This window comes from Bos indicus, chromosome 15, assembly GCF_029378745.1.
Source record: "Bos indicus isolate NIAB-ARS_2022 breed Sahiwal x Tharparkar chromosome 15, NIAB-ARS_B.indTharparkar_mat_pri_1.0, whole genome shotgun sequence".
Taxonomy (NCBI): domain Eukaryota; kingdom Metazoa; phylum Chordata; class Mammalia; order Artiodactyla; family Bovidae; genus Bos; species Bos indicus.
In genome coordinates this window covers 79,609,795-79,627,120 of record NC_091774.1, presented here as the reverse complement: position 1 = coordinate 79,627,120, position 17,326 = coordinate 79,609,795, and the positions used below count along the sequence as shown (strand labels likewise).

The following is a 17,326-nucleotide window of genomic DNA, read 5'->3' as shown; positions in this document are numbered from 1 at the left end:
CCAGCCAGTAATCAGTTCCCTAAGTGTTCTCCACCGTCTGGAACACACAGAAATTCACAGAGTTGGGTAGAGTAGAGAGGGGTTAGGGAGGAGACACAGGCGACCTGGTGGAGAAAAAGGAGGGTCCAAAGGGAGAGAGAGCAGTCAAGCCAGTAATCTCACTCCCTAGTGAAAAATGGGTCCTGAAGATTGGGTCCTTAAAGGTACAAAATTGGTAACAAATACATAAAAGCAAAAATTAAAAATCTAGAGTAGAGTTTGGAATTTCAAAAATACGATGTTAAAGAAAAGAAGAAGGAAAAGAAAGAGAGAAAGAACGAACAAACAAAAACAAATAAGGTCGCGAAAATTATAAAGAAAGTACAGGTACAAAATTGATAACTAATACCAGAAAGCGAAAATTAAAAATCTAGAGTAGAGTTTGGAATTTCAAAAATACGATGTTAAAGAAAAGAAGAAGGAAAAGAGAGAAAGAACGAACAAACAAAAACAAACAAGGTCGCGAAAATTATAAAGAAAGTACAGGTACAAAATTGATAACTAATACCAGAAAGCAAAAATTAAAAATCTAGAGTAGAGTTTGGAATTTCAAAAATACAATGTTAAAAAAAAAAAAAAAGAAGAAGAAAAATAAAGAGAGAAAACAAACAAACAAATACGAACAATGTCACAAAAATTATAAAGAAAATACAGGTACAAAATTGATATCAAATACCAAAAAGCATAAATTGAAAATCTAGAGTAAAGTTTGGAATTTCAGATATACAATGTTATATAAAAGAAGAAGAGAAAGAAACAGAGAAGAAGAAAAAAAAAAAAATCACAGAAATTATATAAAAAAAACTATAGGTACAAAATTGATAACATATACCAAAAAGCGAAAATTAAAAATCTAGAGTAGAGTTTGGAATTTCAAAAATACAATGTTAAAGAAAAGAAGAAAAAAACAAAAACCAACAACAACAAAAAAAACACAACAAGGTCAAAAAATTATAAAATATATATATATGAAGTTTGCTGAAGAAGAAAAAAATAGGGTCTTTTTTTTTTTTTTTGCAAATTAATAGGTTATAAAAGTGAAAATTAAAGGAACAATAGAGGACTTAAAATTTTTTTTTTTTTAATTAAAAAAAAAAGAAAGAATGATCTTAAAAATAATAAAAATATATCTAGGACTTTTTTGTTTCTTTTTTTGTGGGTGTTGTGGGTTCAGTTCATTTTTGGCTAGTTCCTTGGTCAGATTTATATTTCTCAAGATCTATAGGCCCCTTCCTATGTAGTCCGTAGTAACCACAGGGTTTTGATCTATTGCCTATAGCTTCCAAGGCGTTTCCCTCTGTTATATCTTCTTCTGTTTGCTAGTCTCTTCAGTATCTGGTTTCCGCCCTGACTCAAAGGGCACGGTGGAGGACACTTTTTTGTTTTTTTTTTTAGGCTTACTTGTTCAGTCGCGCTGTGGGGAGGGAGGGAGGGAGGGTGCAAACAAATAACACTGGCGTGGGCTCGCAGTGCCTCAGCCACCCTGGGTCTGCCCCCGCTCACGGCGCGTGTAGCCTCCCTGTCCACACTGCTCGGACTCTAGGTTGTTCCGCCGGGAACAATCCGAGGCTGGCCCTGGGCTGCATGCACCTCCCAGGTCCAAGCCGCTCAGGTTCAGGCACTCGGGTATTCCTCAGAGGCGCAGACTCAGTTGGGCCTGCGTTTTGTACTCTTCCCAGGTCCGAGCGCCAATTTGCTCTTCCCAGGCGAGCGCCAATGCTGCGACTTATCGCCTCCCCGCCACTCGGTTATCTGGATGTAAAACCGGCGCACCTTCTCAGGCAGATGTTGACCGTCCAGACCCCCAAGAAGTTTTAGTTAGCAAAGAAGCCTGCTTACAATTTTATAGATAATGTCTCTCTGGGGCTGCGATTGCCCCCTTCCGGCTCTGGCTGCCTGTCACCGGAGGGGGAAGATCTGCAGCCGGCTATCTCTGTTCAGTCCTTTGTTCCGTGCGCGGGCCTGGCGGTCTTAGGTTAGGGCTGGCTTTTCGCGTGGTAGGTATCCCACAGTCTGGTTTGCTAGCCCAAATTATTTCGCTCAGATAGTGCTCAGGGTATTCAGGCCAGATTCTTACTCTCAGCGATGCAGCCCACGCCGCGCCTCCCTGCCCAGCCCCGATTCGCTAATGGCGGATGCAGGCGTCTGCGCTGCTTCTCTGCTGGGGGAGTTTCCGTAGGGCTCGCAATCTGCGAGTTTTAAATTGTTTATTTATTTTTTCTCCCTGTTATGTTGCCCTCTGTGCTTCCAAAGCTCGGCACAGATTCGGCAGTGAGAAGGTTTCCTGATGTTTGGAAACTTCTCTCTTTTTAAGATTCCCTTCCCGGGACGGAACTCCGTCCCTCCCTCTTTTGTCTCTTTTTTTTTGTTTTTAATATTTTTTCCTACCTCCTTTCGAAGAGTTGGGTTGCTTTTCTGGGTGCCTGATGTCCTCTGCCGGCATTCAGAAGTTGTTTTGTGGAATTTACTCGACGTTTAAATGCTCTTTTGATGAATTTGTGGGGGAGAAAGTGTTCTCCCCGTCCTACTCCTCCGCCATCTTGGCTCCTCCAACACCTTTAGATTGTATTGGTTTTCAAATTATTGTGTGTTACTTATATTAGTATGTTTTCTTTGAACAATTAATAGCTTTTAAATTAGGGAAAATTGGGTACTTGAAGTTGGAATGAAAAGGATTAAGCTTTCTCTATTGATATTAATGGGATTTTTAACAATTTATTACCTATTCACTTAGCAGGATTTAATTCTTAAATGAAGATAGCTGTAGTTTTAAATTTGCATTAATCTGAATGACTGACATGGATTATCCAGGAATCTCTTCAATGCATCCTTCATGTCCTTGTTCCTCAGGCTGTAAATGAGGGGGTTCAGTATTGGAATCACCAGGGTATAGAAGACCGAGGCCATCTTATCAGTATCTAATGAGTGGTTGGTCCTTGGCTGCAAATACATGAAGAGAAGAGTCCCATAGAACACAGTGACAGCCGTCATGTGAGAAGCACAGGTGGAAAACGCTTTTTGTTGCCCTTCTGAAGAACGTATCCTCAAAATGGCAAGGATGATGTTGAAGTACGATGTTAGAACAATAATCATAGAGAAAAACAAATTGGTCCCTGAAAAGGTAAACACTGCTGTTTCTGGAATGTAGGTATCAGAACAGGACAATGCTAACAAAGGGACATTATCACAGTAAAAATGGTTGATCACATTGGACGAACAGTATGACACGGAAAACACACAGGAAGAGACCGTCAGTGCTGTGGTCAGAATGTAGATGTAAATAAGGGCCTCCAGGAGAAGGCAGATCCATGGAGAACCCACCACCCGGTAGAGCAGGAGGCTGCAAATAGCCACACAGCAGTCATAGGCCATGGCAGCCAGCAAGAAAATCTCAGCCACAACAAAAGCTATGAATCTACATAGTTGGGCTGCACATGCATAGTAAGATATGGTTTTCTTTGTAACCAAGAAGTTAACCAACATTTTGGGGGCAATGACAGAAGAATTGCCCAAATTTATGATAGCCAAGTGCTTGAGGAAAAAGTACATGGGGGTTTGAAGTTGAGAGTCCACGCTGGTGAGGATGACGATTCCCAGGTTCCCTGTAATGACCTGTCCATAGATGACCAGGAACACACAGAAAAGAGGAATCTGGAGTTCGCAAGATCTGAGATTCCCATTAGAATGAATTCAGTCACTTGAGTGCAATTCCCTGGAGCCATGTATTTTGCCGATTTCAGCTTAGTGGGGAAAATGGAACGTGATTAATAGACTGTAAAATGGTCTCTATTTTTGTTACATGCCATATTGTTAAGTATTTCATTTAAAATCAGTTCACTTCTGTTGACAAACAAAAGTTTCAGAACTTTCTTAATTGTCTTTTCTCTTCATCTTTTCATCAAATTCAGCAATACAAACTCTCCAGAGTTCCATTTCAGGATCTTAGAACTGTTTGACCAGGCAGTTGATGTTTTTATGTACTATAGGATATGGTTTTTATTGGATAAACGTACATAAATTGCATGATGATATGTATTTATATTTACTTGCATATGTAAATTATATTAATGTCTCATGCAAATATGCTGCATGTATATGTATGTTGGAGAAAGAAATGGCACTCCAGTAACCTCGCCTGGAGAATCCGTGGACAGAGGAGCCTGGCAGTTTACAGTCCATAGTATCACAAAGAGTCGGACATGACTGAAGTGACTTAGCACATGTAAAAATATATGGCGTCTATATATGTGTATGTGTTTATTTGTATACACATACATGCCTCTCTGTGTTTCTGTTTCTTGAGATAAAAGAGAGGTACCTATAAGAAGCTGATGAGCTCGAGTGACATCTACTTATTTTTCTCTTTGCTGCTACAGGTCTTCTTGCCCTCTCATACATTGTCATCATACTGGTTATTTTAGTATTTCTGTGGAAAACTTATTCAATAGCCTGTTTTTTCCTTAACAATAATTACAGTATTCCTCAGATTCAGCTGCCCACAAGCAAATTTACACTTTGCTACTGTTCATTCTTAGTATCATTCAGACGTTCTGAATATGATTTTTTAAAATCACCTTTCCTTTCTTTTGTAAAATAAATTGCTCTTATCAAATCTCTGTCTTTTAGCAGCTCAAACTTTTTATTTTGTTCTGGCAAACCCTTTCTTTCTTTTCCTGTTTAAAGAAAAGCTGTATGTTTTTCCTTTAAATAACTTAAAGCCCATTTTAGTCTTTTTAAATACATAATATATAGTTTTGATTTGTTAGAGGTTGATCGGTTTGTTTGCTTCTATACAGAAATCATAGAGTCTAACATTATTTAATAGTACTGTAGTCCACGCCCAGCAGATACAGAGGCACTTTGAATAATGATTTCTTTGTTCTGCAGGAGTGTCCCAGAATGTGTGTATAATTAATTATTTATATGTCTGATGAGATAATTTAGGCTCAGTGAGATTCAGTTACTCAAACAGCCTCTTGTGTGTGTGTGCGTGCCTGCATGTGTGTTCAGTTGCTCAGACGGATCCAGATCTTTGTGACTCTATGGACTGCAGCCCACCAGGCTTCTCTGTCAGTGGGACTTCCCTGGTGTGAATACTGGAGTAGGTTGCCATTTCCTCCTCCAAGGGATTTTCCCAACCCAGGGAACAGAACCTGTATATCCTGAGTCTCCTGCATTACAGGCAGACTCTTTACCAGTGAGCAACCAGGGAAGCCCAAGAGCCTTTATAGATTATGTATCAGTACTATGTTTCTATGATGCTTTGGGGTGTGTTTTTTTTTGTTTGTTTAGTTGGTGGTTAGTAGTTAGTACACTTACTAATAAAAAAGTAAAAGTCACTCAGTCATGACCAACTCTTTGCGACCCCATGGACTGTGTAGCCTTCTGGGATCATCTCTCCAAGTAATTCTCCAGGCAAGAATACTTGAGTGAGTAGCCTTTCCCTTCTCCACTGTGTTGGCAGACAGATTCATTACCACTGTGCCACTTGGGAAGTGCCTAAGGATATCTATTCCATACATCAACCTGAACCCAGGTCTCCCACATTGCAGGTGGATTCTTTACCATCTGAGCTATCAGCAAAGCACTCTACTAATAGTCACATGATTTTTCCAAATATTTATAGTCTTGTGTGGTATGGATTAAATGAGATAGTGTACATATGTATGTTATTTAGCACAGAGCCTTGTGACAATGAAAGCAAAATAATTTGTACCAGAAGTTACTGAAATTAACATGTTTTGAATGATTTTTTAAATGTGGTTTCTTACTTCAGTTCCAGTAACTCATTCTATCTTACTGAGTTTTCATATTTGAGATAGAAATAGCAAGTGAATTATAATTTTGCATATACAAAACACTGGGACACATGGTATCTAACTATATATTTAGCAACAACAAAAACCCAGTGTACTCTTCCTCAACCTGATTATCTCTTAAATCTGTGGTGTTTTTATTGTTGTTGATTGTTTCTCTTATTAATATCTGTCCTGCATCTGCTGTGTTGGCAGGCAGATTCATTACCACTGCACCACTTGGCAAGTGCCTGAGGATATCTATCCCATACATATACTCTATGTTCGATGAGCTGATCCAACGGCATTGCAACAACTGTGCTTATTTCTTGCCTTCTAACACTGTACCTAAAATAGATGCATGAGTAAGCTCTTGATGGAAAATGTAGTGGCAACCCTCACTCTAATTAAAGTATTTGTTTGCTACACATATAGCAACTCAGTGTACGTTTCACTCAGAGATAACGCATATAATAAGCCCATTCTTAATTTAACAAGAAAAAAAGCATTAAGAACAATTATTGTCTACTCTGAATGTGTGTAATCAGCTTTTTAAATGGAGAGCATTTTTATGTAGGAGAGAACTGTATAAGAAGAGAATCTTATATTTCAAAGACACTTAAGTTTCTTATCTAGTGTAATGTGTCCTCTAAAATATCCACCAATTTCACCAGTTCCATGGCAGAAAACATTACCTTTTAGTTCAAAGTAAAATATACTTCAAGGACTATTCATTATTCTGTACAAATGCTCAGAGTTTAATATATCAATAAGAGTTATTTGTTCAGTCATGTCCAACTCTCTGATCCCAGAGACTGTAGACTGCAAGGCTCTCTGTCCATGGGGTTCTCCAGACAAGATATTGGAGGAGGCTGCCATTTCCTTCTCCATAATCTATCAATAGGGTTTTAAAAATCATTGTATTTGTATGTATCATCAGCACTTCTACTTAGCAATCAGTGGGCAGAGACATGAGTGACATGGCAAGAGAATGGACCAGATATCATCAGTTCTGAGTTTAATTTGAACTGATGAAGTTTCCAGTATCCTTGCTCTCCTCTTCTGAAATTTGAAATAAATAAGGTATTTGATTTTACTTACCTGAGCAGAGTGATCTGCCCAGACCTGCTCTGGAGGCCTTTGCATGAAGTGTGCTAACTGGTTTATACAAGTGCTTGAAATCTCAAAGACCTTCACACTGAAATCTGTGTCATGGCCCTAGTCCCTAAACAGGAGAATCAAAATTCCCAGTACAGATCAGGTACCCCAGGGACATAAAGAAAAACTGAATGTTTATTAGTCAAGCTTGTATGCAAAAATGTCACACAAGATGCAAATCTGTAGATAGCCAGGGAGTATTCTTGAAAACCATTGATTAACTATTGCATCCATTGATTCCACCCTTTTTTGTTTTGAATTTTACCCCTACATTGTTTGGAAGTGTAGCCTCTAGCTCTTGAATGGAGAAAATCACAGGATTCTGGCTCCCATGTTAAATTTTAATGTATATATTGGAAATAGAACCAAATGTAAAGCCTCCATTCTTGTGTCAAGATAAACCCTGGTGTATTTACCACAAGAACCAGACGATGTACAACATAAAAGCAAAAATCTTGCTATGTGTGCTTCCTTCCTTCCATTTTTACAATTATGAATGTAAAAAGGCACTTCAAGCACCTCGTAGCAAAGCTAGTATGTAGTTGTATGCTTTCCATAATAACATTTCAATATTGACAGAGCTACATTTATTCATATCTGTGGATTTTAAAATATGAAAGCATGATAAAGAATGTAACAAAAAATAAACTGTAAAATAAACCACAATAACTTGTAATGTAATCCCATTTTAGGGAAAAAATTTTAGCTTACACTCTGTATTTAAGGAGGTAGCCCTATTAAAACTAAATCAGGTGGCCAAAGTATTGGAGCTTCAGCTTCAGAGTCAGTCCTTCCAGTGAATATTCAGGGCTGCTTTCCTTTAGGATTGACTGGTTTAATCTCCTTACTGTCCAAGGGACTCTCAAGACTCTTCTACAACTTATTTAAATGCATATAAACATTTAATTCTCACACAGTAAACTGCTAGGTTTCAGTGTCACAGCTCATGTTAATACCTTCCTTTTCATGTGACTCTTGTGCTTGGAGAAAAAGTGTTGATTCCAATAATAGGCCAATGCTTTAAAGTGTCCTAACATTTCAGAGATACTTATTGTGGGGTTAATAGAGGAATTTTGTGATATTATTTTGTCAAATTATCATCTATTCATCTTTCACTGCTTTCTTTACTTTACCTTGTTTACTGCTGTTTCTATGCTTTATTTCAGGAAGTATTTTTGAGAATATTCTGGCTTATTAATGACAATTTTCTTCTGCCTGATGTACAATTTCCATTCAATTTTTTAATTACTTTATAAAGAGAAGTAATAGGTTCACAACAAAATTAAGAGGGAGGTACAGATATTTTATGTGCATGCCCCTTATTAGTATTCTTCATCAAAGTGGTATATTTTTTACATTTGATAAGCCCACATTGACACATCATAATCACTCGAAGTCCATTATTTACATTAGACTTCACTACTGGGGCTGTATGTCCTATGAGTTTCAAAAATACATACAATGACATGAATCCATCATCATATTCTTATATAGAATTGTTTTCAATGCCCTAAAAGTCCTCTATGCTCTGTCTCTTTATCCTCCTGCTCCCAAACCTCTGGCAACCACTGATCATTTTATTCCTTGTGTTCTGTGATTGTCACGTTTGTAGGTTTTTTCTTCTTTAATAATAACCTAACAGGTGTGAGGTGATATGCAATTGCACTTTTGATTTGCCTTTGATAAAATTTCTGTACTATCCAAGGCAATAAAAAATGTAATGCAATGCTTATCAAATAACATTGTTTTTTTTTAATAGGAAAAAAAATTCTAAATTTATGTGATGCCAAAGAAGATTTCAAATATCCAAAGATATCTTGTGCAAAAGTACAAAGCTGGTGTCATCACGCATCTTGGTTTCAAGAATGTATTACAAAGCTACCGTACTTGAACCATACAGTATTGGTATAAAAACAGACATATAGACCAATGGAGCAGAATAAGGAGCCCACAAATCAATTCACATATATTTAGTCAATTGATCTTCAACAAGGGTGTTGACAAAAGATAGTGGGAAAAGGATAATCACTTCAACAAGCTGTGTTGGCAAAACTGGATATCCATATGCAAAATAACAAAACTCAACCCTCCTCTTAAACCATGAACAAAAGTAAACTTAAAGACTTAAACATAATACATGACACTATAAAACTCTCAGAAGAAATATAAAGGAAAAGCCTCATGACATTAGATTAGTGATAACTTAATAGATATTACATCACAAGCACAGGCACAAAAGAATCACACTAAAAGTACATACAGCAAAGAAAACAATCCACAGAGTAAGGAGGCCTCCTGCAGAGTGGGAGAAAACGTTCAAACCACTTGAACAGAATCTTCTCCTAGGAAGACACACAAATGGACAACAGGTTAGTATGAAAAAGTACATAAAACCACTAGTTATTAGGGAAATACAAATATAAAGTATTATTATAAATCAGAGGCTGAATGACTTTATTTATTCAACAAATATTACTAGGTCGTGAATTACTCCAAGACTACTTTTTTTTTTTTATTGAGTGAATCATCATGTTGCTATTTTGAACCAGATCATAATTGGAGTGTATTCCCCTTGAGGACTCTCCTGTGGTTTGATCAGCAGTTGAGTAAGTAGATATAAGCAGTTTGAGTTAATTATATTCAGAGTATATCAAAACCTGCTTTTGCCAATCCACAGGTAAGAGAAAGTTTCAGGCATTTGCTTAGTACTTTAGGAGTTTGGAACTAAAATATCAAGATATGTTGTGTAATCCTTTCATTAATAGCTGTTGTCTCTCATATAGATGAATAAATACATCAAAGAAAATAAAGTATTAAATTTGTGTTGGTTAATTACTGTTGTCATAGTTTAGTTACAATTTTTTACAAGTGACTTTAACTGTGACTCAGCTTGTTTAGTTGATAATTCACTAGATCCACAGCAAACAATATCTAAACAAGTATAATAATTTGGAAAAAATGTTTTGTTTTGTTTTTTCGGAAAAATTCTTTACATTTTCACCACAGGTCTTGAGACAGTTGAAAAGCAAAGACTTTAGATATCCAAAAGTAATAAATATCAGTGACTATTTAGTAAAAGAAAAAACACAATGTAATGCAAAATAATGGAGAAATACATTTGAATGAAATATGTTGTCATATAATAATTTAATTATGGCCCAACATCTTAAAAAAAATCTTCATTATTCTTTTGGATACACCTAAGAAGAGCTAAAAAAGTTAGAAAGAATTTGGGACTAGCTCATAAAATATTATAGTCTGAGAGGCTGCTACTCTGTTGGCCCAGCCTAATTTAGCATTATCTATTTAACATCATTTTGAATATTCAGTTTTCTTAGTGCATTTTATGTTACAATATTTGTAAATCAATTTTGATTTACTCCACTTTGTTAAATCAATATTAACGATTTCATTCTATAGATAAATTATAACAAATAATTTTACACAGTTATTGAAAGTAACTAGAATGCTGATATCCTATTCCAGGCATCTGCACACTGATACACTAGGTCATGTTATTGCATGAGAGAAGGAAATTGATTTTAACCAATGATTTGGTGTTTTAAGCTAATTTAATATGGAAACAACTAATAGAATTCAGTGGTAAATTAACTGGTTTATCTAATGGATTTAGATGGCATGAATTCAGCCCATGAGTGAATGAATACATGTATTTCCCCATTTGAGTCTTCAGTGAGTGGCATGTACACTTGACCCACTGTCTTGTCACCATGTTCTGAACAACTGGGAAATTATACTCTGGCAAAAAATAAATATGAGGACACAAATCGCATTCCATTGAATCACAATGTTATTCATTCTTTTGGTAGGAAATAAACTGCAATTTTTTGAAAATCTCCTTCAAGTTTGTTCCATGAGGTATGAAGATGAAGAATGTCACCGAAGTAACATCCTTTTTACTGAAAAGCTTCACAGACAATCTTGAACTGCAAATCATCTTATTCTTATTGTTTCTAGCAGTTTACCTCTTCACGCTGATTGGAAATTTAGGACTGGTTGTGTTGGTCATTGGGGATTGCCGGCTCCACAGCCCCATGTACTATTTTCTGAGTGCACTTTCATCTGTGGATGCCTGCTATTCCTCAGTAATTACCCCCAAAATGTTAGCAGACTTTATGTCAAAGAACAAAGCCATTTCCTTCCTTGAATGTGCAACACAGATGTTCCTTGCTGTTACTTTTGGGACCACAGAATGCTTTCTTCTCGCTGCAATGGCATATGATCGCTACGTGGCCATCTACAACCCCCTCCTGTATTCAGTCAGCATGGCACCCAGAGTCTATGTGCCACTCATCATTGCTTCCTGTGTTGGTGGCATCTTGCATGCTTCTGTACACACAGTGGCTACTTTTAGGTTATCCTTCTGTGGATCCAATGAAATCAGGCATGTCTTCTGTGACATCCCTCCCCTCCTCGCTATTTCTTGCTCTGACACTCACACAAACCAGCTTCTGCTCTTCTACTTTGCAGGCTCTATTGAGATAGTCACTGTCTTGATCGTCCTCATCTCCTATGGTTTCATTCTGCTGACCGTTCTGTGGATGCCATCTGCTGTAGGGAGAAGGAAAGTGTTTTCTACATGTGGTTCTCACTTAGCTGGAGTATCCATTTGTCATGGTACTGTTCTCTTCATGTATGTGAGACCAAGTTCCAGCTATGCCACAGATCATGATATGATTGTGTCTATAATTTATAGCATTGTGATTCCAATGCTGAATCCCATCATCTATAGTTTAAGGAACAAAGATGTAAAAGAGGCAATGAAGAGAGTGTTTGCAAAAAAATGCTTTATCAATAAATTCTATTATCACAGTAAAAATTAATCTAAAAATGTCAAGAGTGATGTTATGTACCATAATACCAAGAAGATATGATGAAATTGTTTTGTTTTATCTTATTAATATATTTCTCTTCTTCCTGGATATTTTAATATAAACATCATAGCTAACCTTCTATCTATGTTATTTTTATATGCAGAAAAATCGTAACATCCATTTGTGCCTTAATATTATCCCATTGATAGAGGTGTACACACGCACACTCAAACACACATGCACACACACCTATACACGTTTGTATGTAAAAGCATGCTGATGGATATAACACAAACACACACAGACATATGTGTATGTAACTTTTCTTTAGCATATTCTATATTATTTTCTTCTTTCATCTTGATATAACTTGAAAGTATAGTCCCCAATATTCACAACTGTAATTAACATTATATCTGACTAGCTTGATGAAATGCCAACTAATCAATAGCAAACCCACAGTTCATATGATCCCATACCATGGAATCATTGGTATCTGAATTCATTTCAAAGCATTCTGATCTAGCCTTAGATTTATTCATTGGCAGCTATCTAATCCCAGTCTGTGGTTTGGGGACCACAGATAACTTGTTCAAATTCCTGGTGTTAAATACCATGCTGATTTGTAAGGATGTATTTCTTCCATCTTTGTTACTTCATTCAGAGCTTGAGTGCTAAACAAATCTTTAATTTCTCACAGAAAATAAAGTCCAGACATTGATATCTATCACGATCACACATTAAAAAAAGACAAACGCAATTCAGAGAGTAGTGTATAACTGGCCTGGGTATTCAGTTCTTTCCACAGCTGAGCCCCAATCCACCTTTATGGATTTGATTACAGGTCTGGTGCTGACTTAGATTTTAACTCTCTGTTCCTTGGACCCTTTCAACTCTGATATGACCCTGCAGAAACCCCCACTCCTCATGCTCAGGCCCAAGAACCTCATTACAGAAGGGTCCCTCCTACATGCATGTTTAAGCCTTGTTTCCAATAGACCTCATTTTCATTGTGAGGACATGTGTCCTTCAGAGATAACTTTAAGATGTAGTGTTCTCCTTTCCTGCTTTCACTCATTTGTATTTATTAATTTTAATCACAATTTTGCAAAAACTCTTTCTCTTCTTAAAGGAGCATCCTTATTTTTAAATCCAAGACAATCTTCTGAGATTTAGAGTCCAACCTAATGATACTTTTCTGAATTGGGATTAAGTTTAAATTATAATTCAACAGTTCTTGTGCAGAATTCCCTTACCTATATTACCTGTACTTGAAAGTGCTAGTAGCTCAGTCATCTCCATCTGTTTGCGACCCCATGGACTATAGCCTGCCAGGCTCCTCTGTCCATGGAATTCTCTAGGCAAGAATACTGAAATAAGTTGCCATTTCCTATTCAGGGGGTCTTCCTGACCCAGGAATTGAACCTGGGTCTCTTGCATTGCAGGCAGGTTCTTCTTCACTGCTTGAGCCATCAGAGAAGCTGTTATTGTATTTATTCCTATGCAATATATCTGCTCTTATTTCTACTGTTTGGGATACTCTCCTAGCTGTTATTCATACGGTTTCTTCTACTAAATATCAAAACTAAACCATGTTCACTGATATTAGTTATAGTTACATATCCAAACTATGCAAATGTGTTGTTGAATAGTGTGTGTGTGTATCATTCGGCATTGAAGAGATTCTTAAACATAATTCAATATCACAAAAATAAATTTTATGCTTTAAAATTTTAGTTTTAAAGAAAAATAAACACTAATATAGGAAAAAACTAACCATAAACAGAGAAAATAGATACAGTTATGCATCTGTTAAATTTATAAATAATAGACTAGAAGTACATAGAATTATGGTTTCCCACATGGTGCTATGGTAAAGAATTAGCCTGCCAATGCAGGAGACACTAGAAATGTGGGTTCGATCCCTGGGTCAGGAAGATTCCCTAGAGGAGGCAATGGCAACCCATTCCAGTACGCTTGCCTGGAAACTCCCATGAACGGAGGAGCCTGGTAGGCTGCAGTCCGTGGGGTTGCGAAGAGTCAGACACGACTGAGCAACTTCACTTTCCCTTTTCACTTTCATGCATTGGAGAAGGAAATGGCGACCCACTCCAGCATTCTTTCCTGGAGAATTCCACGGACGGGGGAGCCTGGTGGGCAGCCATCTATGGGGTCGCACAGGGTTGGACACGACTGAAGTGACTTAGCAGCAGCAGCAGCAACAAAGGGACATAATCACAATAAAAATGGCTGATCACATTGGATGAACAATATGACACGGTAAACACGCAGGAAAAATCGTCAGTGCTGTGGTCAGACTGCAGACATGTATAAGGACCACCAGGAGAAGGCAGATCCATGGAGAAACCACCACCTGGTAGAGCAGGGGGCTGCAAATAGCCACACAGCGGTCATAGGCCATGGCAGCCAGCATGAAAATCTCAGCCACAGCAAAAGCTATGAATCCACTCATCTGGGCTGCACATGCATAGTAAGATATGGTTTTCTTTGTAACCAAGAAGTTAACCAACATTTTAGGGGCAATGACAGAAGAATTGCCCAAATTGATGATAGCCAAGTGCTTGAGGAAAAAGTACACAGGAATTTGAATGTGAGAGTTCACGCTGGTGAGGATGACGATTCCCAGGTTCCGTGTCATGTTCATTCCATAGATGACTAGAAACACCCAGAAAAGAGGAATCTGGAGTTCTGGATAATCTGAGATCCTCATTGGAATGAATTTAATCACTTGAGTGCAGTTTCCTGGAGCTATCTATATTGCTGATTTCTTCTTAGTGAGGAAAAAAAAGCAAGAGAGCTCCAGAAAAAATATCTACTTCTGCTTTATTGAACATGCCAAAGTCTTCAACTGTGTGGATAACATCAAACTGTGGAAATTTCATGATGAGATGGGAATACCAGACCACCTGACCTGCCTCCTGAGAAATCTGTATGCAGGTCACGAAGCAACAGTTAGAACTGGACATGGAAAAACAAACTGGTTCCAAATCAAGAAAGGAATACTCCAAGTCTGTATATTGTCACCCTGCTTATTTAACTTATATGCAGGGTACATCATGATATATGCTGGACTGGATGAAGAACAAGCTGGAATCAAGATTGCTAGGAGAAATATCAACAACGTCAGATACGCAGATGACACCTCCTTTATGGCAGAAAGTGAAGAAGAACTAAAGAACCTCTTGATGAAAGTGAAAGAGGAATGAAAAGGTTGGCTTAAAACTCAATATTCAGAAAACTAAGATCATGGCATCTGGTCCCATCACTTCATGGCAAATAGATGGGGAAACAGTGGAAACAGTGGCTCACTTTTTTTTAATTTTTTTTATGGGCTCCAAAATCACTGCAGATGGTGATTGCAGCCATGAAATTAAAAGACACTTACTCCTTGGAAGGAATGTTATGACCAACCTAGACAGCATGTTAAAAAGAAGAGACATTACTTTTCAACAAAGGTCCATCTAGTCAAGGCTATGGTTTTTCCAGTGGTCATGTATGGATGTGACAGTTGGATTATAAAGAAAGCTGAGTGCCAAAGAATTGATGCTTTTGAGCTGTGGTGTTGAAGACTCTTGAGAGTCCCTTGGACTGCAAGGAGATCCAGCCAGTCCATCCTAAAGGAAGTCAGTCCAGAATACATTGGAAGGACTGATGCTGAAGCTGAAACTCCAATACTTTGGCCACCTGATGCTAAGAACTGACTCACTTGAAACAACCCTGATGCTGGGAAAGATTGAAGGTTGGAGGAGAAGGGGTCGACAGAGGATGAAATGGTTGGATGGCATCACTGACTCAATGGATATGAGTTTGTGTAAACTCCGGGAGTTCATGATAGACAGGGAGGCCTAGCGTTCTGCAGTCCATGGTGTCACAGAGTCAGACATGACTTAGCCACTGAACTGATGGGACCAGATGCCATCAACTTAGTGTTTTGAATGTTGCATTTTAAGCCTGCTTTCTCACTCTCTTCTTTCAACTTTTTAGTTCCTGCTGGTTTGTTTCATCAGAATGGTATCATCTGCATATCTGAGGTTGTTGATATTACTCCCTGCCATCTTGACTCCAGCTTGTGAATTATCCAGCCCTGTATTTAGCATGATGTACTCTACATATAAGTTAAATATGCAGGGTGACAATATACAACCTTAATACTCCTTTCTCATATTTGAACCAGTCCAGTGTTCCATGTCCATTTCTAAATATTTCTTGGCTGCATACAGATTTCTCATGCAGCAGGTAAAACGGTATGGTATTCCCATCTCTTTAAGAAGTTTCCTGATGGCTCAGAGGGTAAAGAGTCTGCTTGCAGTGTAGGAGACCAGGGTTTGATCCCTTGGTCAGGAAGATCCCTTGGAGGAGGAAATAGCAACCCTTTTCAGTATTCTGACCTAGAAAATTCCATGGACAGAAGAGTCTTGCAGGGTACAGTCCATAGGGTACAAAGAGTCAGACACAACTGAGAAACTTCACTTTTTTTTAAAGAACGTTCCAGTTTGTTGCAATCCAAACAGTCAAATACTTAAGCAAAGTCAATGAAGCAGAAGTAGATTTTTTTTTTTAAATATCATCCTTTTCTATAATCCAACAGATGTTTGATAAGTTGACCTCTGGTTCCTCTGCCTTTTCTATATCCAGCTTGTACATCTGGAAGTTTTCGGTTCATGCACTGCTGAAGCCTAACTTGAAGGACTTTGAGCATTACCTTGGCAGCATGTGAAATGAAAGCAATTGTTTGGTAGCTTGAACATTTTTGGAATTGCCTTTCTTTGGTATTGGAATGAAAACTGACCTTTTCTGGCCCTGTGGCCACTGCCAAGTTTTTTTAATTTGCAGGCATATTGAGTGCAGCACTTTAACAGCATCAGTTTTTAGGGTTTAAATTATCTCAACTGGAATTCCATCACCTCTACTAGCTTTGTTTGTAGTAATGCTACCTAAGCCCCACTTGACTTCATCCTCCAGGATGTCTAGCTCTAGATGAACGGGCACACTGTTGTGGTTATCTGGCTCATTAAGAACTTTTTTGTATAATGTTCTGTGTATTCTTGCCACCTCTTCTTGATCTCTTCTACTGCTGTTAGGTCCTTGATGTTTCTGTTCTTTGCTGAGTCCATCTTTGCATGAAATATTCTGTTAGTATCTCCAATTTTCTTGAAGAGATCTGAAGTCTTTCCCATTCTAATATTTTCCTCTATTTCTTTATATTGCTCTCTTAAGAAGGCTTTCTTCCCTCGTTATTCTCTGGAAATGTGCAATCAGTTGGGTATATTTTTCCCTTCATCCTTTGCCCTTTCTCCTTTTGCAAGTTCCTGATCTATAAGTATTGTGGGATATAGAGTATGTCTAAATAAATTGCCTTTGTAGCAATAGCTTCTAAAATAAGCTCAAAATCTACTTTTGGACAGTAGATGTTCAAAAGTTACTTGCTAACTGACTGACTGAAAGAGACGAATGGTGAATAAGTGAAGGAATGAATGT

At 37.8% G+C, this 17,326-nt stretch overlaps 1 protein-coding gene and 1 pseudogene across 1 annotated transcript; one reads left to right on the top strand and one right to left on the bottom strand.

Annotated features, from left to right (window-relative positions):
• Nucleotides 1-2,808: 2,808 nt before the first annotated feature.
• Nucleotides 2,809-3,761, bottom strand: LOC109569126 (olfactory receptor 8J2-like; annotated as a pseudogene).
• Nucleotides 3,762-10,864: 7,103 nt separating this feature from the next.
• On the top strand, nucleotides 10,865-11,836 carry LOC139187256 (olfactory receptor 5T7-like). Its single transcript, XM_070803265.1, has one exon. The coding sequence runs from the start codon at nucleotides 10,874-10,876 to the stop codon at nucleotides 11,834-11,836; it is 963 nt and encodes a 320-aa protein (XP_070659366.1). The 5' UTR covers nucleotides 10,865-10,873.
• Nucleotides 11,837-17,326: the final 5,490 nt, after the last annotated feature.

Excerpts from the sequence above, each read along its gene's own strand:
- LOC139187256 (XM_070803265.1), top strand. The coding sequence starts at position 10,874 with ATGAAGATGAAGAATGTCACCGAAGTAACATCCTTTTTACTGAAAAGC.